This window comes from Chlorocebus sabaeus, chromosome 1 (genome assembly GCF_047675955.1).
Source record: "Chlorocebus sabaeus isolate Y175 chromosome 1, mChlSab1.0.hap1, whole genome shotgun sequence".
In the NCBI taxonomy this organism is placed as follows: Eukaryota; Metazoa; Chordata; class Mammalia; order Primates; family Cercopithecidae; genus Chlorocebus; species Chlorocebus sabaeus.
The window spans coordinates 70,225,409-70,242,074 of NC_132904.1; the positions used below are offsets into that span (position 1 = coordinate 70,225,409).

Here is a 16,666-nt window from a genome sequence, read left to right on the forward strand (position 1 = left end):
TTTTATGCTAACTACATTATAATACATATAAAATGGGTAAGTAGATTAAGAGTAACCTGTTTTCTTTTTTTAACTTAAATTTTTGTTAATTCATTTAATAAGGCAATTTGAATCTATGCTCCCCAATTGTTTAAAAAAAATCTTTTCAAAGAGTTAATATGGTAAAAGATTTACAATGTGCTGAGTGCCTCAAAGTACTTGCTCTTAAGATTACTAATTTATTCCTTTTAGTTTGTTTGTTCTTTGATTTTTTGTACTGAAGCTGTGTAGGTTGTGAGGGCAGACATCCTTACTTGTTCCTGATCTTAGAAAGCATTCAGCCTTTCATCATTAAGTATATCAGATGTGGCATTTTTATGGATGCTCATTACCATTTAGAAGTTTCCTTCTATTCCTAGTTTGTTGTCGTACGTTTTTATCATGAAAGGCTGCTGGATTTTGTCAAATACTTTTTATGTGTACATTGAAATGATCACGTGATTTTGTCCTTTATTTTACTCAAATAATGCATTATGTTGATTGCTTTTTGTATATTCCACTTGTTAAATGACACACAAGTCGGGTGTAGTGGCTCAGACCTGTAATCCCAGCACTTTGGGAAGCCAAGGTGAAAGGGTTGCTTGGGCCCAGGAGTTCAATACCAGCCTGGGCAACATAGCAAGAGTCTTTGTTTAAATAGTAATAATAATAATAATAATAATAATAGAAATAAAAATAATAGTGTATAATCTTTTTTAACATGTTGCTGGATTCAGTTTGATAGTATTTTGTTGACAATTTTTGTGTCTATATTCATAAGGGATATTGGTCTGTAGTTTAATTTTGATATCTCTGGGTTGAGTATTAGAGTAACACTGACCTCACAGAATGAGTTGGGTAGTGTTCTCCTCTATTTTTCATAAGAGTTTTACAAAGTATTGGTGTTCTCTAAATGTTTCACAGAATTGACCAACGAAACTATCTGATGCTGGGATTTTCTATGTGGGCAGTTTTTTTAATTACTAATTCTCTCTACTTATTATAGATATATTCAGATCTTCTATTTCTTCTTGAGATAGTTTTAGTAGATGGTGTCTTTCTTGGAATTGGTCCATTTTATCTGTCATCTAATTAGTTAGCATATAATTCTTCACAGCATTCCATCATTACCCTTTTAATATCTTTGGTTTTTTTTTTTTGAGATGGAGTCTCACTCTGTCACCAGGCTGGAGTGCAGTGGTGCAATCTCAGCTCATTGCAACCTCCGCCTCCTGGGTTCAAGAGATTCTCCTGTTCTCCTGGCTCAGCCACCCAAGTACCTGGGATTACAGGCGCCCACCATTATGCCTGGCTAATTTTTGTATTTTTAGTAGAGATGCAGTTTTGCCACGTTTGCCAAGCTGGTCTTGAACTCCTGACCTCAGGTGATCCACCCACCTCAGCCTCCCAAAGTACTGGGATTACAGGCATGAGCCACTGCACCCAGCCAACCCTTTTTATTTCTGTATGGTTGGTAGTAATGTTCCCTCTTTTCTGATTTTAGAACTTGAGTCTTCTTTTTTTTCTTCATCAGTCTAGCTAGTCATTTTTTTTTTATCTTTTCAAAGAACTGCTTTTGGTTTCATTGATTTCCTCCGTTATTTTTCTGTTCTCTCTTTCATATATTTCTGCTTTAACCTCTATTACCTTCTGTATTAAGCATGTCTTTTTACTTTCTATAGTTTTGATGTTTTGACATCAGGGTCCTTGCTGACACTGGAGGGACTGCCCCCGCCAGGATTAGCTTTTTCCTTAGAGATAGTAAACTCACCTGTGAGTACTCCTTTCATAGGCAAACCAACAAGTCCAAAGTCAATAACCCAGCACCTCCTCTATAACACTGAGGGCCAATACTACACTGCCCTAATCACCTGGGCCAGGTACTAGACAACTAAGAACAGCCCCTCAACCCCAGAACCCCTGAAATTATCTGAACTAGCTACTCCTAAACCTGCTTACCCTGTCTTGTGTGCCTCTTCCCTTGAAAACCACAATCAACACTTTTGTCCACATTTCCCCAGTCACCTGCCTTTTAACTGACTCAGTGCTTCCTCACGTGGCCCCCTCTGGCATGGCATGCCCTCTCCTCTTGGGATCTGTGAGCGTAACAAACTATCTTTTCAATGGCAATCATCTTCTGATCTATTGGCCTCACCATACAGGAATAATGATAAAACCTAAATTTTGGCCGGGTGCCGTGGCTCACGCCTGTAATCCCAGCACTTTGGGAGGCCGAGGTGGGCAGATCACGAGGTCAGGAGATCGAGACCATCCTGGTTAGCACGGTGAAGCCTCGTCTCTACTAAATATACAAAAAAAAAAAAATTAGCTGGACGAGGTGGTGGGCGCCTGTAGTCCCAGCTACTTGGGAGGCTGAGGCAGGAGAATGGCATGAACCTGGGAGGCGGAGTTTGCAGTGAGCTGAGATTGTGCCACTGCACTCCAGCCTGGGCAACAGAGCAAGACTCCATCTCAAAAAAAAAAAAGAAAGAAAAAAAGAAAAAAAAAACTCTCAATTTTAAAATAGCCTCTTCCTTCTGCTTGCTTTGGGTTTAGTATTCTTCAAGTTTCTTAAAGGAGAATGTTAGGCTATTTATTTAATATCTCTTTTCTTTTCTGTATAGTACTGCTTTAGTTTTATACCATCAGTTTTGGTATGCTGTGTTTTCTTTTTTATTGATCTCAAAGCATTTTCTAATTTCTTTTGTGATTTCACCTTTGACGTTAATTATTTAGGAGTGTATTGCTTAATTTCCACAAATTTGTGAATTTCCCAAATTTCCTTCTGTTAATGATTTCTAATTTCATTATTTATTCTTAATTTCAAGTGTAGATAAAAATGTCACAGAATCTTAGGCTTGGACAAAGTCTATAGAGAATATCCACCATTATTTCTAATGCCATCCTAGATGATATTAGAGATCTATTTCAACACTTTGGAAGAGATGAAATCAAACGATAAAGTATGATTTATCCTAGGACTGGACAAAATCATTTATACATGTATTTATACAGCATTTTACAGGTTACAAAAAGTACTTTTACATCCACGACAGTATGTAAATAAATAATTTTTTAAAAATATCTTGAATATTACTTGTAACACAAAATAGACAACAAATAAATAGGCAAAAACAAAATACCTGATAGGTGTTGTCAAAACTGTCATACATGAATCTGGTGATCAAAGATGTCTTTCCAACTGAAATGAAATGAAAAGATTTGCTCAGTGAACACATTACATTGGGTTCTCAGCAAATTTTTCTACAGAGAACTGCAATTAAAGTCAATGGGAAATATCTGCAATGGTTCTACTAAAAATAATTAAAACCCATATAGCCCCAAGATTGCCAAAATGACTTTCTCCAAACACAGACAACCAATTCCCAATTTAAAAGCACAGGTAAACAGTATATAGTTAAAAGTTGAAAACACTGTTATTATACACTGACATTCTTAATTCACAAAAGGCCAAGTAAGTGTTTACTTGGCCCTAACAAAAAGAATGGAGGCTTAGGTTCACTTCATCTAGCAAATCAAAGTATAATCCCTGGGAGTAGAAAGGCAAAAGATAGAGAGTCTTAGAAAGAGTATGAGGGCTACAAGAACTACACTGTTTAAGAGTGAGAAAAAGTGGCCAGGCGCGCTCGTTGATGCCTGTAATCCTAGCACCTTGGGAGATCGAGGTGGATGGATCAGGAGGTCAAGAGATCAAGCCCATCCTGGCCAACATGGTGAAACTCCATCTCTACTAAAAATACAAAACTTAGCTGGGCAGGGTGGTACACGCCTATAGTCCCAGTTACTCAGGAGCCTGAGGCAGGAGAAAAACTTGAACCTGGGAGATGGAGGTTGCAGTGAGCTGAGATTATGCCACTGTACTCCAGCCTGGCAAGAGAGAGACTCCATCTCAAAAAAAAAAAAAAGGTGAGAAAAACTGACAAGAGAAGCTGCTTTAAAATTCATTTCAAACCAGATAGATCTCTCTACTTCTCTGGCAGAGAATTCCCAAAGACCCATAACTTTACTTTGTATTGTGAGATATATATATTTATTTATTTAATTTATTTATTTTTTTTCAGACGGAGTCTCGCTCTGTTGCCAGGCTGGAGTACAGTGGCATGATCTTGGCTCAATGCAACCTCTGCCTCCCGGGTTCACTGATTCTCCTGCCTCAGCCTCCCAAGTAGCTGGGACTACAGGTACATGCCACCACATCCAGCTAATTTTTTTTATTTTTAGTAGAGATGGGGTTTCACCATGGCCAGGATGGTCTTGATCTCTTGACCTTGTGATTCGCTCACCTTGGCCTCCCACAGTGCTGGGATTATAGGCGTGCACCACTGTGCCTGTCCTGTATTGATATTTTTAGGTTAATCCACATGAAAGTGTCACAAGGTCAAAAGTAGTGGAATGCTGGCAATTTCTTCACCAATAAGCACATTCTCCAAGGGCAAAAACCACATCTGATTGTTTTTCTATTTTGCCAGTGGCTTGGCACAGACTCAAAATACAAAATGAATGCAAAAAAATTTATTGATTAGAAAGGAACTGGGTAAATCGATATCTCTAATACTCCCCAAAATGTACTTTTTGGGAGGATAAGAACCATACCTAGTCATTCATATTTTATTGTGAATTAAGTAACTTTTGATTTCAAATCAATTTTTAGAGACCAGATCTGGCCTCTACCTCTCCCTCTTATATGCCATATGAAAACCTGAGGAAAAAATTAGGCCAAACAACAAAGAGGCCCACAAAATCACCTACTCCAAAATATCTTATTTAGAAGAGCCTAAAATAGCAAGTTGAAGAGAAGAGCTATAACTAGCTTCCCTAGACGCTAGGCAAAAGCAAACTCATATTTGGGAAGAAACCACTTTTTTTTCCCCCCCTTTGAGACAGAGTCTCACTCTGTTGTTACCCAGGCTGAAGTGCAGTAGTGCAATCATGGCTCACTGCAGCCTCTGTCCCCCAGGCTCAAACATTCCTGCCACCTCAGCCTTGCAAGCAGCTGGGACCACAGACATGCGCCACCATGCCCAGCTAATTTCTTGTATTTTGGTGGAGACGGGGTTTCACCATGTTGCCCAGGTTGATCTCCAACTGCTGAGCTCCAGCGATCCACCTGCCTTGACCTTCCAAAGTGCGGGGATTATGAGTATGAGCTAACACGCCCGGCCTGGAATATTCTTTACCCTAGGCTCCTGGGGTTCTAGGTGGCCAAGAACATTGTCCAATATCAAAAGAACTTTAAAATGAATTCAAAAACAAAGCATCGGTGGAACCACTCCAGAAAAAGAGTTCTTGTCCAGACCTTCTTGTTGTACAACAAAAGACTGGCAACTGGTGTTTATCTTTTCCCTTCAAGGCTTGGAGGGGGTTAGCAGCTTTATAGATAAGGACAGTCGAGATCATAAACTTAACCGCATTTGCACAAAAGAGTAAAATAGCCTATCCCTTCTTGCCTTAAATGCTGGTGCTTGTTTCTCTTCCTTACCAATACATGTCTTTTGTGGCATTTTCCCCCCAGAACAGGGTATACCTGTCTGTACTGAAGACCTGTTCAGGCCAGGCGTGGTGGCTCACGCCTGTAATCTCAGCACTTAGGAAGGCTAAGGTGGATCACTTGAGGTCAGGAGTTCGAGACCAGCCTGACCAACACAGTGAAACCCCATTTCCACTAAAAATACAAAAATCAGGCCAGGCGCAGTGGCTCACGCCTGTAATTCCAGCACGTTGGGAGGCCGAGGCAGGTGAATCACGAGGTCAGGAGAGGAGATTGACACCATCCTGGCTAACACGGTGAAACCCCATCTCTACTAAAAATACAGAAAATTAGCAGGGTGTGGTGGAGGGCGCCTGTAGTCCCAGCTACTCGGGAGGCTGAGCCAGGAGAATGGCATGAACCCAGGAGGCGGAGGTTGCAGTGAGCCGAGATCGTGCCACTGTACTACAGCCTGGGCAACAGAGCAAGACTCTGTCTCAAAATCAATCAATCAATTAGCCGGGTGTGGGGGCGGGTGCCTTGTAATCCCAGCTACTCAGGAGGCTGAGGCACCAGAATCGCTTGAATCTGGGAGGCAGAGATTGCAGTGAGCCAAGAGTGCACCACTGCACTCCAGTCCAGGCGACACAATGAGACTCTGTCTCAAAGCAAACAAACAAACAAACCTGTTCAGGCAGCTATCCTTTCTTCTCAATGATTTTCTTTTTTTTTCCCCAAGACAATGTCTTGCTCTGTTACCCAGGCTGGAGTGCAATGGCACAATCTCAGCTCACTGCAACCTCCACCTTGTGGGTTCAAGCAATTCTCCTGTCTCAGCTTCCAGAGTATCTGGGATTACAGGTGTGTGCTACCACGTCTGGCTAATTTTTGTATTTTTAGTAGAGACAGGGTTTCGCCATGTTGGTCAGGCTGGTCTCAAACTCCTAACCTCGTGATCCGCCTGCCTCGGCCTCCCAAAGTGCTGTGAGGCAGCACTTGAACCCAGGAGGCAAAGGTTGCTATGAGCTGAGATCACACCACTGCACTCCAGCCTGGGCGACAGAGTGAGACTCCCTCTCAAAAAAAAAAAAAGTAAAATAAAATAAAAAATAGGGCCAGGCGCAGTGGCTCACGTCTGCAATCCCAACACTTTGGGAGGCCCAGGTGGGCAGATCATGAGGTCAAGAGATCAAGACCATTCTGGCCAACATAGTGATACCCTGTCTCTACTAAAAATACAGAAACATTAGCTGGGCGTGGTGGTGCGTGCCTGTAGTTCCAGTTACTTGGGAGGCTGAGGCAGGAGAATCACTTGAACCCAGGAGGCGGAGATTGCAGTGAGCCGAGATCGTGCCACTGCACTCCAGTCTGGTGACACAGAAAGACTCTGTCTCAAGAAAAATTTTTTTAATTAAAAAAATAAAGTAAAATAAAAGCTGTATTTTTTAATGCAAGACATTTTGTATTTTTAAAAGAGTACAAGATTTTTGCCTGCTGGCATAGCTATACGGATGGCTACACAAATTTCCCCTTTTTTTAAACAATGGTCCTTATGCTAGATTCATTCACTTTGTCATGGTAGGTAACTGTAGATGCAGACCTTGAGCAATGGTATATATAAAACAATTCAACAAGTTTTTCTTGTAATGTCATGACTTTTCTCTGCCTTGTGGGAGCACTTCCAGCATCACTAGCGGCACTTCATACAGGTCCCACTGTGTTATTCAAGGTTAGTAGTACACTGCACTAAACATGATGAGAAAAATGAAAGAACTGTGAGAGATCAATCATTCTGATCACTTTTTACTGCAATATGATGTTTACTGGAGAGACAACTGCTCACTTGGAAATGATCAGAGTTACAGGAATTTTAAACTAATACTCACAACACTTAAGCTCACCACAACACCAACAAGAGGTAGCCACAAAATAATTACGGTACGTACTACAGTTAGTTTTATGCAGTTATAATTTAATACTGAATCTTTATTTATATTTCACTCCACTACAAATGGTACCATGTATGGTCTGTAAGCATAGTGTATACATAAGTTTTAATAAATTTTAATTTTTGCTGGATGCTGTGGCTCATGCTTATTATAATCCCAACACTTTGGGAGGCTGAGGCAGGAGGATCACATAAGGTCAGGAGTTCAAAATCAGCCTGGCCAACATGTTGAAACCCCATCTCTACCAAAAACACAAAAATAGCCAGGCACGGTGGCAGGTGCCTGTAATCCCAGCTACTAGGGAGGCTGAGGCAGGAGAATTGCTTGAACCCAGGTTGTGGTAAGCCGAAATCGTGCCATTTGACTCCAGCCTGGGTGATAAGGGCAAAACTCCGTCTCAAAAAATAATAGTAAATTTTATTTTATTTTTTATTTTTTGAGATAGAGTCTTGCTCTGTTGCCCAGGTTGGAATGCAGTGGTGCACTCTCAGCTCAACGCAGTCTCCACCTCCTGAGTTTAAGCAATTCTCTTGCCTCAGCCTCCTGAGTAGCTGGGATCAGAGGTCTATGCCACCATGCCTGGCTAATTTTTGTTATTTTTAGTAGAGATGGGGTTTCACCATGTTGGCCAGCCTGGTCTCAAACTCCTGACCACAAGTGATCTACTTGCCTCGGCTTCCCAAAGTGCTGGGATTACCGGCATGAGCCACTGAGCCCCGCCAAATTTTAATTTTTTATAATAGATTTGTCTACATATTTTATAGTAGCAAATGATAAAATCGACCAGTATTTAAATGTATTTTATGCATTTACAAAATACCTTTTTCTTAATCTTTTTCAATATTTTTAGGCTACACAGTTCACAAATGCTTTGAAATGTCACAAATCTCCAAAAAAAAGTCCAACGTATTTATTGAAAAAAATCCATATATAAGTGGACTCTTGCAGTTCAAACCAGTGCTATAGACAAGGAGCAGTGGTTCATGCTTGTAATCCCAGCACTTTAGGCATTTGAGCCAAGAGGATCCCTTGAGCTCAGGAATTTGAGGATGCAGTGAGCCAGGATCCTGCCACTGCACTCCAGCCTGGGCAAAAGAGTGAGACCCTATCTCCAAAAAAAAAAAAAAAAAAAGGGCAGGGGTTGACTCCTATTGTTCAAGGGTCAAGTGTATATACTTTAATCCTAATCCTTAAGCTTTCCAAAATAAGTAAGGTAGAGATCTTTCTTTTTGTTTTTTTTGTTTGTTTTTGAGACAAGTCTCGCTGTCACCCAGGGTGGAGTGCAGTGGTGGCACAAATCTCAGCTCACTGCAAGCTTCACCTCCCGGGTTCACTCCATTCTCCTACCTCAGCCTCCCAAGTAGCTGGGACTATAGATGCCCACCACCATGCCTAGCTAATTTTTTTGTATTTTTAGTGGAGACGGGGTTTCACCGTTTTAGCCAGGATGGTCTCCATCTTCTGACCTCGTGATCGGCCTGCCTCGGCCTCCCAAAGTGCTGGGATTACAGGCGTGAGCCACTGCGCCCGGCCTAAAGATCTAATTCTTTTCTGACAACTTCTGCTTAAGAAAAAGCTTTGATTTTGCTAGCAAGAAAAAGGTACCACTGAAATGGGATTATGCTATGCAGTTAATCTGATCAAATGAATTTTTTTAACTGATAGGTAGAAAAGAAGATGATTTCAGAGAAATCTTAAATTGACCCTACTTCCTTATTGCCCCAATCCTTTTCAAAACACTCTTCACTGATGAAAGCCACACCTAGAATTAAAGATCACATCCTTGTTCTGGGAGTTTGCCTCTGAAACTGTAGTAAGATCTATGGCCTAAGTAAGTTTATTTTATGAGCCAGGCATGGTGGCTCATGCCTGTAATCCCACCACTTTGAGAGGCCAAGGTGGAGAGACCACTTGAGCTCACAAGAACAAGACCAGCCTGGGCAGCACGGTGAAACTCTGCCTCTACAAAATATACAGAAATTAGCCAGGCATGGTGGTGTGCACCCTGTAGTCCCTGCTACCTGGGAGGCTGAGGTAGGAGGATGGCTTGAGCCCAGGAGGTAAAGGTTGTAGTGAGCCTAAATCGTGCCATTGTACTCCAGCCTGGGTGATAGAGCCAGACCTTGTCTCAAAAAAAGAAAGAAAGAAAAGAAAAAACAAGCTTATTTTATGGAAATATTTAAGATGAACTTAGGAAGGTGCCGGTAAAATGTTCTTATAAAAATAAAAATCTTGGCCGGGCGCGGTGGCTCAAGCCTGTAATCCCAGCACTTTGGGAGGCCGAGACGGGCGGATCACGAGGTCAGGAGATCAAGACCATCCTGGCTAACACGGTGAAACCCCGTCTCTACTAAAAAATACAAAAAACTAGCCGGGCGTGGTGGCGGCGCCTGTGGTCCCAGCTCCTCGGGAGGCTGAGGCAGGAGAATGGCGGGAACCCGGGAGGCGGAGCTTGCAGTGAGCTGAGATCCGGCCACTGCACTCCAGCCTGGGCGACAGAGCGAAACTCCGCCTCAAAAAAAAAAAAAAAAAAAAAAAAAAAATCTTTTAGGCCTTGAGCAGTGGCTCGTACTTGTAAGCCAAGCACTTTGGGAGGCTAAGTAGGAGAGCTGCTTAAGCGTAGGAATTAGAGACCAGCTGGAGCAACACAGTAAGACTCTGTCTCTATAAAAAATTGTAAAAGTTATCTGGGCATGCTGGTGTGCACCTGTAGTCCCAGCTACTCAGGAGGTTGAAGTGAGAGGACTGCATAAGCCCCTAAGGTCCAGCCTGCAGTGAGCTGAGATCACAAAATTGCACTCCAGCCTAAGTAACACAGAGAGATCAAGTCTCTTTAAAAGTAAGTAGGCCAGGCCGGGCGCAGCGGCTCACGCCTGTAATCACAGCACTTTGGGAGGTCGAGGCAGGTGGATCACGAGGTCAGGAGATCGAGACCATTCTGGCTGACACGGTGAAACCCTGTCTCTACTAAAAATACAAAAAAATTAGCTGGCTGTGGTGGCAGGTGCCCGTAATCCCAGCTACTAGGGAGGCTGAGGCAGAAGAATGGCGTGAACCCGCGAGGTGGAGCTTGCAATGAGCCGAGATCGTGCCACTGCAATCCAGCCTGGGTGACAGAGTGAAACTGTCTCAAAAAAATAATAATAATAATTTTACAAATAAATAAATAAATAAATAGGCCAGGTGCGGTGGCTCATGCCTGTAATCCCAGCACTTTGGGAGGCCGAGGTGGGTGGATCACCTGACGTCAGGAGTTCGAGACCAGCCTGGCCAACATGGTGAAAACCTGTCTCTACCAGAATTACAAAAATTAACCAGGCATGGTGGCAAGTGCCTGTAACCCAGCTACTCAGGAGGCTGAGGCAGGAGAACTGCTTGAACCCAGGGGCCAGGGCTTACAGTGAGCCGAGATCACACCACTGCACTCCAGCCTGGGCTACAGAATGAGACTCCATCTCAAAAAACAAGTAAATAAATAAAATAAATAAGGCCGGGGATAGTGGCTCACACCTGTAATCCCAACACTTTGGAAGGCTGAGATGGGAAGATCACCTAAGGTCAGGAGTTCGAGACCAGCCTGGCCAACATGGCAAAACCCCATCTCTACTAAAAATACAAAAATTAGCCGGCGTGGTGATGCGCGCCTGTAATCCCAGCTACTCAGGAGGCTGAGGCAGGAGAATCCCTTGAACCCGGAAGATGGAGGTTACAGTGAGCTGAGATCATGCCACTGCGCTATAGCCTGGGAGACAGGGTAAGACACTATCTCAAAAAAATAAAATAAAATAATAAATAAATAAATAAAGATAATGGACAAATTGTGGCATAGTCATAAAATGAAATATTACAATGGCAAAATATCCTAATATGTAAAACCACATGAACAAATTTCAGACACTACATGAGTGAAAGAGGCCAGATACAAAAGAATATATAGTCTATAATTCTATTTATACGAAGTTCAAAACTGGCAAAATTAATGCTGATAGAAGTCAGAAAAGTTGTAAAGGGTTTCTAACTGAGAAAGGGAGCCAAGGAATCTTCTAAGTGCTGGTATTAATAGTTACAAGGGTGAATAAAAAGGTAAAATTTCCAACAAGCCATATACTTAAGATTTGTCTACTTTATGCCCTTTACTAGATGTTATACATATTAAAATAAAATCTTTTTCTCAAAGAGTAAAACACTTTACTACATATGTATCATTCCCAATAAAAAGTGTATATATGTATGTGGCTATCAAGTACCCCTGATACGCTGTGACAAGAAGGGCATTTCACCTTGTGAAGTGAGAAAAACTCCAGTTTAATAGCGGAGAAAAATTTACCCATTTTATCAAGTTTTTTTTGTTGTTTGTTTTTGAGACAGAGTCTCACTCTGTCACCCAGGCTGGAGTGCAGTGACACAATCTCGGCTCACTGCAACCTCTGCCTCCCAGGTTCAAGCGATTGTCCTGCCTCAGCCTCCTGAGTGGCTGAGATTATAGGCGCCCACCACCACGTCCAGCTAGTTTTTGTATTTTTAGTAGAGACTGAGTTTCACCATGTTGGCCAGGCTGGTCTTGAACTCCTGACCACAGGTGATACACCTGCCTCAGCCCCTCAAAGAGCTGGGATTACAGGCTTGAGCCACCGCACCTGGTCAGTTTATCCAGTTTCATAGTGAGAAAAAAAACTGACAAACCCAAATTGGAGATAAATCTACAGCAGTAGTCACCAACCTTTTTGGCACCAGGGACCAGTTTCGTGGAAGACAATTTTTCTATGGGTGTGGGGGAGGAGGAACAGTGGATGGTTTCAGGATGAAACTGTTCTACCTCAGATCATCAGGCATTAGATTCTCATAAGGAGCATGCAACCTAGATCCCTCACATGCACAGTTCAAGATAGGGTTCTCCCTCCTATGAGAATACCACGCCAGCACTGATCTGACAGGAGGTGGAGCTCAGGCCTACTGCTCACCTTCTGCAGTGAGGCCTGGTTCCTAATAGGAGAAATCCAGAATCTAGGAGAAAAAAAACTAAAGGAGAATGTCTCTCAGTAAAAGTAGGTAGGAACAAGACAACTACAAGTTGAGTATCTCTTATCCAAAATGCTCAGAACCATAAATATTTCAGATTTTGGAAAATGTGCGTTACACTTGGGCATCCTTAATCCAAAATCCTGAAATGAGAAATGCTCCAAAGAGCATTTCCTTTGAAAGTCATGTCTAAATATAAAATTTTGATGCATGTATTTGTAAATCATCTCTTAAAAACTACATTTGCATTCACTATGCTGTCTCAATGCAATCTTCAGAAACAAAATAGAAATTCTAGCACAATTTCAACATTTATAATAACGTTCCTGAAATCACACCATCTGCACCATGCTAATTACACACTCTTGTAATTCTGTGAAGGCCAGACATGACAATGATCTCAGTGGGATTCACATTCTATTTGACTGTATTAACAACCACCAGCAAACAACTTGGGTATAAATCCTGAATCAAATGATAGAGCTAAATCTTCGAAACGTCTGTAGCCCAGGGCAAATATAATAGAAAAATAATCCTACTCACTTATATTTCTTCATTTTAATGAGAACATATTAAATGCCAGGGACTGAAAAATGGCTGGGGATATAAAAACAGTCAGAACATAGTACTTGCTAAGGTTAAGTCAGAGAGACAAAAAATTACTGCAGCGTGATTAAAAAGTACAAGAGTATGTTGTGAACACGGCAGTCTTCTGTTATGAGGTGAGAAGGTAAAGAAAAACTTTCCAGAGAAAAATGACTTTAAACCTGAGGTCTGAAGGAGAGACTTTAGCTAGAAGAAAAAGAATGTATCTCAGGCCTTTAACAAGTACTGTGAGTATTAGACAGTTAACTTAGGAAGCTTTATTTATTTTTCCAATCTTATTTGGAAAGAAATAAATTTAAATATGTAACTCTACTTATATGAGATTACCTAAATTCTTCAAGAATAAATCAGACAAGTAAATCTGTAATAAGCCATATGCAGGACATAACCTTGAAGTTACAGGTCCTCTAACAGGATTTTGCTGCTAATATCAAACCTATCCCAACCTCAAACATCTACTTGAGAGAATGAGCAATATTTGAGGTGGCAGTTTCTGGAATCCCAACAATGCCTTAAAAAAAAGAGCGAGATAAATCACATACCATACAATTCACTATATTTTTTTGAAACAGAGTGCAGTGGCATAATCATGGCTCACCATGGCCTCAACCACCTGGGTTGAAATAATCCTCTGACCTCAGCCTCCAGAGTAGCAGATGCTACAGGTAGAAAGTGCTGGGATTACAGATACGAGAAATTCACCCTTTTAAGACCATGGGCGGTGGTTCACAGCTGTAATCTCAGCACTTTGGGAGGCCAAGGCGGGCAGATGACTTGAGGTCAGGAGTTTGAGATCAGTCTGGCCAACATAGTGAAACCCCATGTCTACTAAAAATACAAAACTTAGGCCAGGCGCAGTGGCTCAAGCCTGTAATCCCAGCACTTTGGGAGGCCGAGATGGGCGGATCACTAGGTCAGGAGATCGAGACCATCCTGGCTAACACGGTGAAACCCTGTCTCTACTAAAAAATGCAAAATAACTAGCCAGGCAAGGTGGTGGGCGCCTGTAGTCCCAGCTACTTGGGAGGCTGAGGCAGGAGAATGGCATAAACCCGGGAGGCGGAGCTTGCAGTGAGCTGAGATCCGGCCACTACACTCCAGCCTGGGTGATAGAGTGAGACTGTCTCAAACAAACAAACAAACAAACAAACAAACAAACAAAAAACAAAAAAAACCACAAAACTTAGCCGGGCGTGGTGGCAGAGACCTGTAATCTCAGCTACTTGGGAGGCTGAGTCAGGTGAACTGCTTGAACCTGGGAGGCGGAGGTTGTAGTGAGCCGAGATTGCGCCACTGCACTCCAGCCTGGGCAACAGAGCAAGACTCCATTTCCATAAAAAAAAAAAAAAAAGAAATTCACGAGTGAAAGTTATTTTAGATGAAGGTATTTCCTAATTGAAAACAAGGCAGTTGGTCAGGTACAGAGGCTCATGCCTGTAATCCCAGCACTTTGGGAGGCCAAGGTGGGTGGATCACCTGAGGTCAGAAGTTTGAGACCAACCTGGCCAGCATGGTGAAATTCTGTCTGTACTAAAAATGCAAAAATTAGCCAGGCATTGTGGCTCATGCCTGTAAGCCCAGCTACTCGGGAGGCTGAGGCAGGAGAATCACTTGAACCTGGGAAGCAAAGGTTGCAGTGAGCCAAGATTACGCCACTGCATTCCAGCCTGGCAACACAGTGAGACTTCATCTCGAGAAAGGAAAAAAAAAAAAAAAAAAAAACTAGCTGGGTGTGGTGGTACATGCCATTGTCCCAGACACTTGAGAGGTTAAGGTGGGAGGATTGCTTGAGTCCAGGATGTCAAAGCTACAATGAACCGTGATCATGCCACTGCAATCCAGCCTGGGTGACACAGCGAGACACTGTGTCAAAAAAAAAAAAAAAAAAAGAAAGAAAGAAAGAAAACAAGTGCTGGGACACAAAGCAAGTCTCAACAATTTTTAAATGTTTGAAATCATACAGAACGTGTTCTCTGCCCTCAGCAAAACTGAACAAGAAATTTATAACTAAAAGATATCCAGAAAATGTTGAAATGTTTGAAAATAACGTAATGTACTTCTAACCCAGAGGTTCAAGAAGAACTCAAAATGGAAATTTAGGCTTGGTGTGTTGGCTCATGCATGTAATCCCACCACTTTGGGAGGCTGGGAAGGATCGAGTGAATACACGAGTTCAAGATCAGCCAGGGCAAATAAGCAAGACCCTATCTCTACAAAAAAAACTTAAAAATTACTAGAGTGTGGTGGCATGCACCTGTAGTCCCCTACCTGGCAGGCCGAAGCAGAAGGACTGCTTGAACCTAGGAGTTTGAGGCTGCAGTAAGCTATGATCACGCCACCACACTCTAGCCCGGGTGACAGAGCAAGACCCTGTTTCTAAAAATCATCATCATCTGAGCTAAATGATAATGAAATCATTATAACATATGGCATGCACTACCCATAAGAACCAAAGTGCAGAAACAAGCCAAATGACCATCAACTAATAAACAAAATGTGGCATATAGATACAACGGGATGAAGTATTTATAATATGCTTCAAAATGAATGAATCTTGAAAACACTACACTAACTGAAAGAGGCCAGTCACTAAAAACCACATATTATTGCCAGGTGCAGCTGCTCACGCCTGTAATCCCAGCACTTTGGGAGGCCAAGGCAGGCGGATCATGAGGTCAGGAGTTCAAGACCAGCCTGGCCAACATGGTGAAACCCTGTCTCTACCAATAAAAAAAAAAATACAAAAATTAGTTGGGCGTGGTGGCAGGCACCTGTAACCCCAGCTACTGTCTAACAAAAAATACAAAAATTAGCTGGGCGTGGTGGCAGGCACCTGTAATTCCAGCTACTCAGGAGGCTGAGGCAGAGAACAGCTTGAACCCAGGAGATGGAGGTTGCAGTGAGCTGAGATCACACCATGCACTCCAGCCTGGGCAGCAGAGGGAGACTCCATCTCAAAAAAAGACCACATATTATTAATATATACTAAAAGTCACTAAACTGTACACTTGATACAAGTAAATTGTATGATATGTAAACTTTAGCTCAATAAAGTTGCTATAAAAATGTATGTGGGTGATGGCTGTACTAAATGTGAATGTTATTTTTTATTTATGTTTTACTTATTTATTTACTTTATAATAGAGACAAGGTCTCACTATGTTGCCCAGGCTGGTTTTGAACTCCTGAGCTCAAGCAATCCTCCCACCATGGCCTCCCAAAGTACTAAAATTACAATCATGGGCCACCATGACTAGCCAGTACTACAATGTGAATGTTCTTAATGCCACTGAACTACACACTTAAAAATGGCTAAAATAGCCAGAGACAGTGGCTCCTGCCTGCAAACCCAGATACTTGGGAAGCTGAAACTGTAGGATGCTTGAGGCAAGGAGTCCAAGGCTAGCCGGGCAACACAGCAAAACTCCATCTGCAAAAACATTTAAAAAGAAATTTAGCCAAGCATGGTGGAGTAGACCTGTAGCCCCAGCTACTTGGGAGGGTGAGGCAGGAAGAGTCAAGCCCAAGAATTTGCAGCTACTGCAAATTACGATAGTGCCACTGCACTCCAGCCTAGGCAAGAGGG

The 16,666-nt window shown here is 42.2% G+C and overlaps 1 protein-coding gene across 2 annotated transcripts in view; it reads right to left on the minus strand.

Annotated features, from left to right (window-relative positions):
- Positions 1-16,666, minus strand: part of RAB6A (RAB6A, member RAS oncogene family) — a 97,821-nt gene that overhangs the window by 62,035 nt on the left and 19,120 nt on the right. For both annotated transcript variants that reach the window (XM_008020111.3, XM_008020110.3), the window contains exon 2: positions 3,162-3,220. In XM_008020111.3, the coding sequence (XP_008018302.1) occupies positions 3,162-3,220 (59 nt within the window). The remainder of the gene's footprint in view (positions 1-3,161; positions 3,221-16,666) is intronic.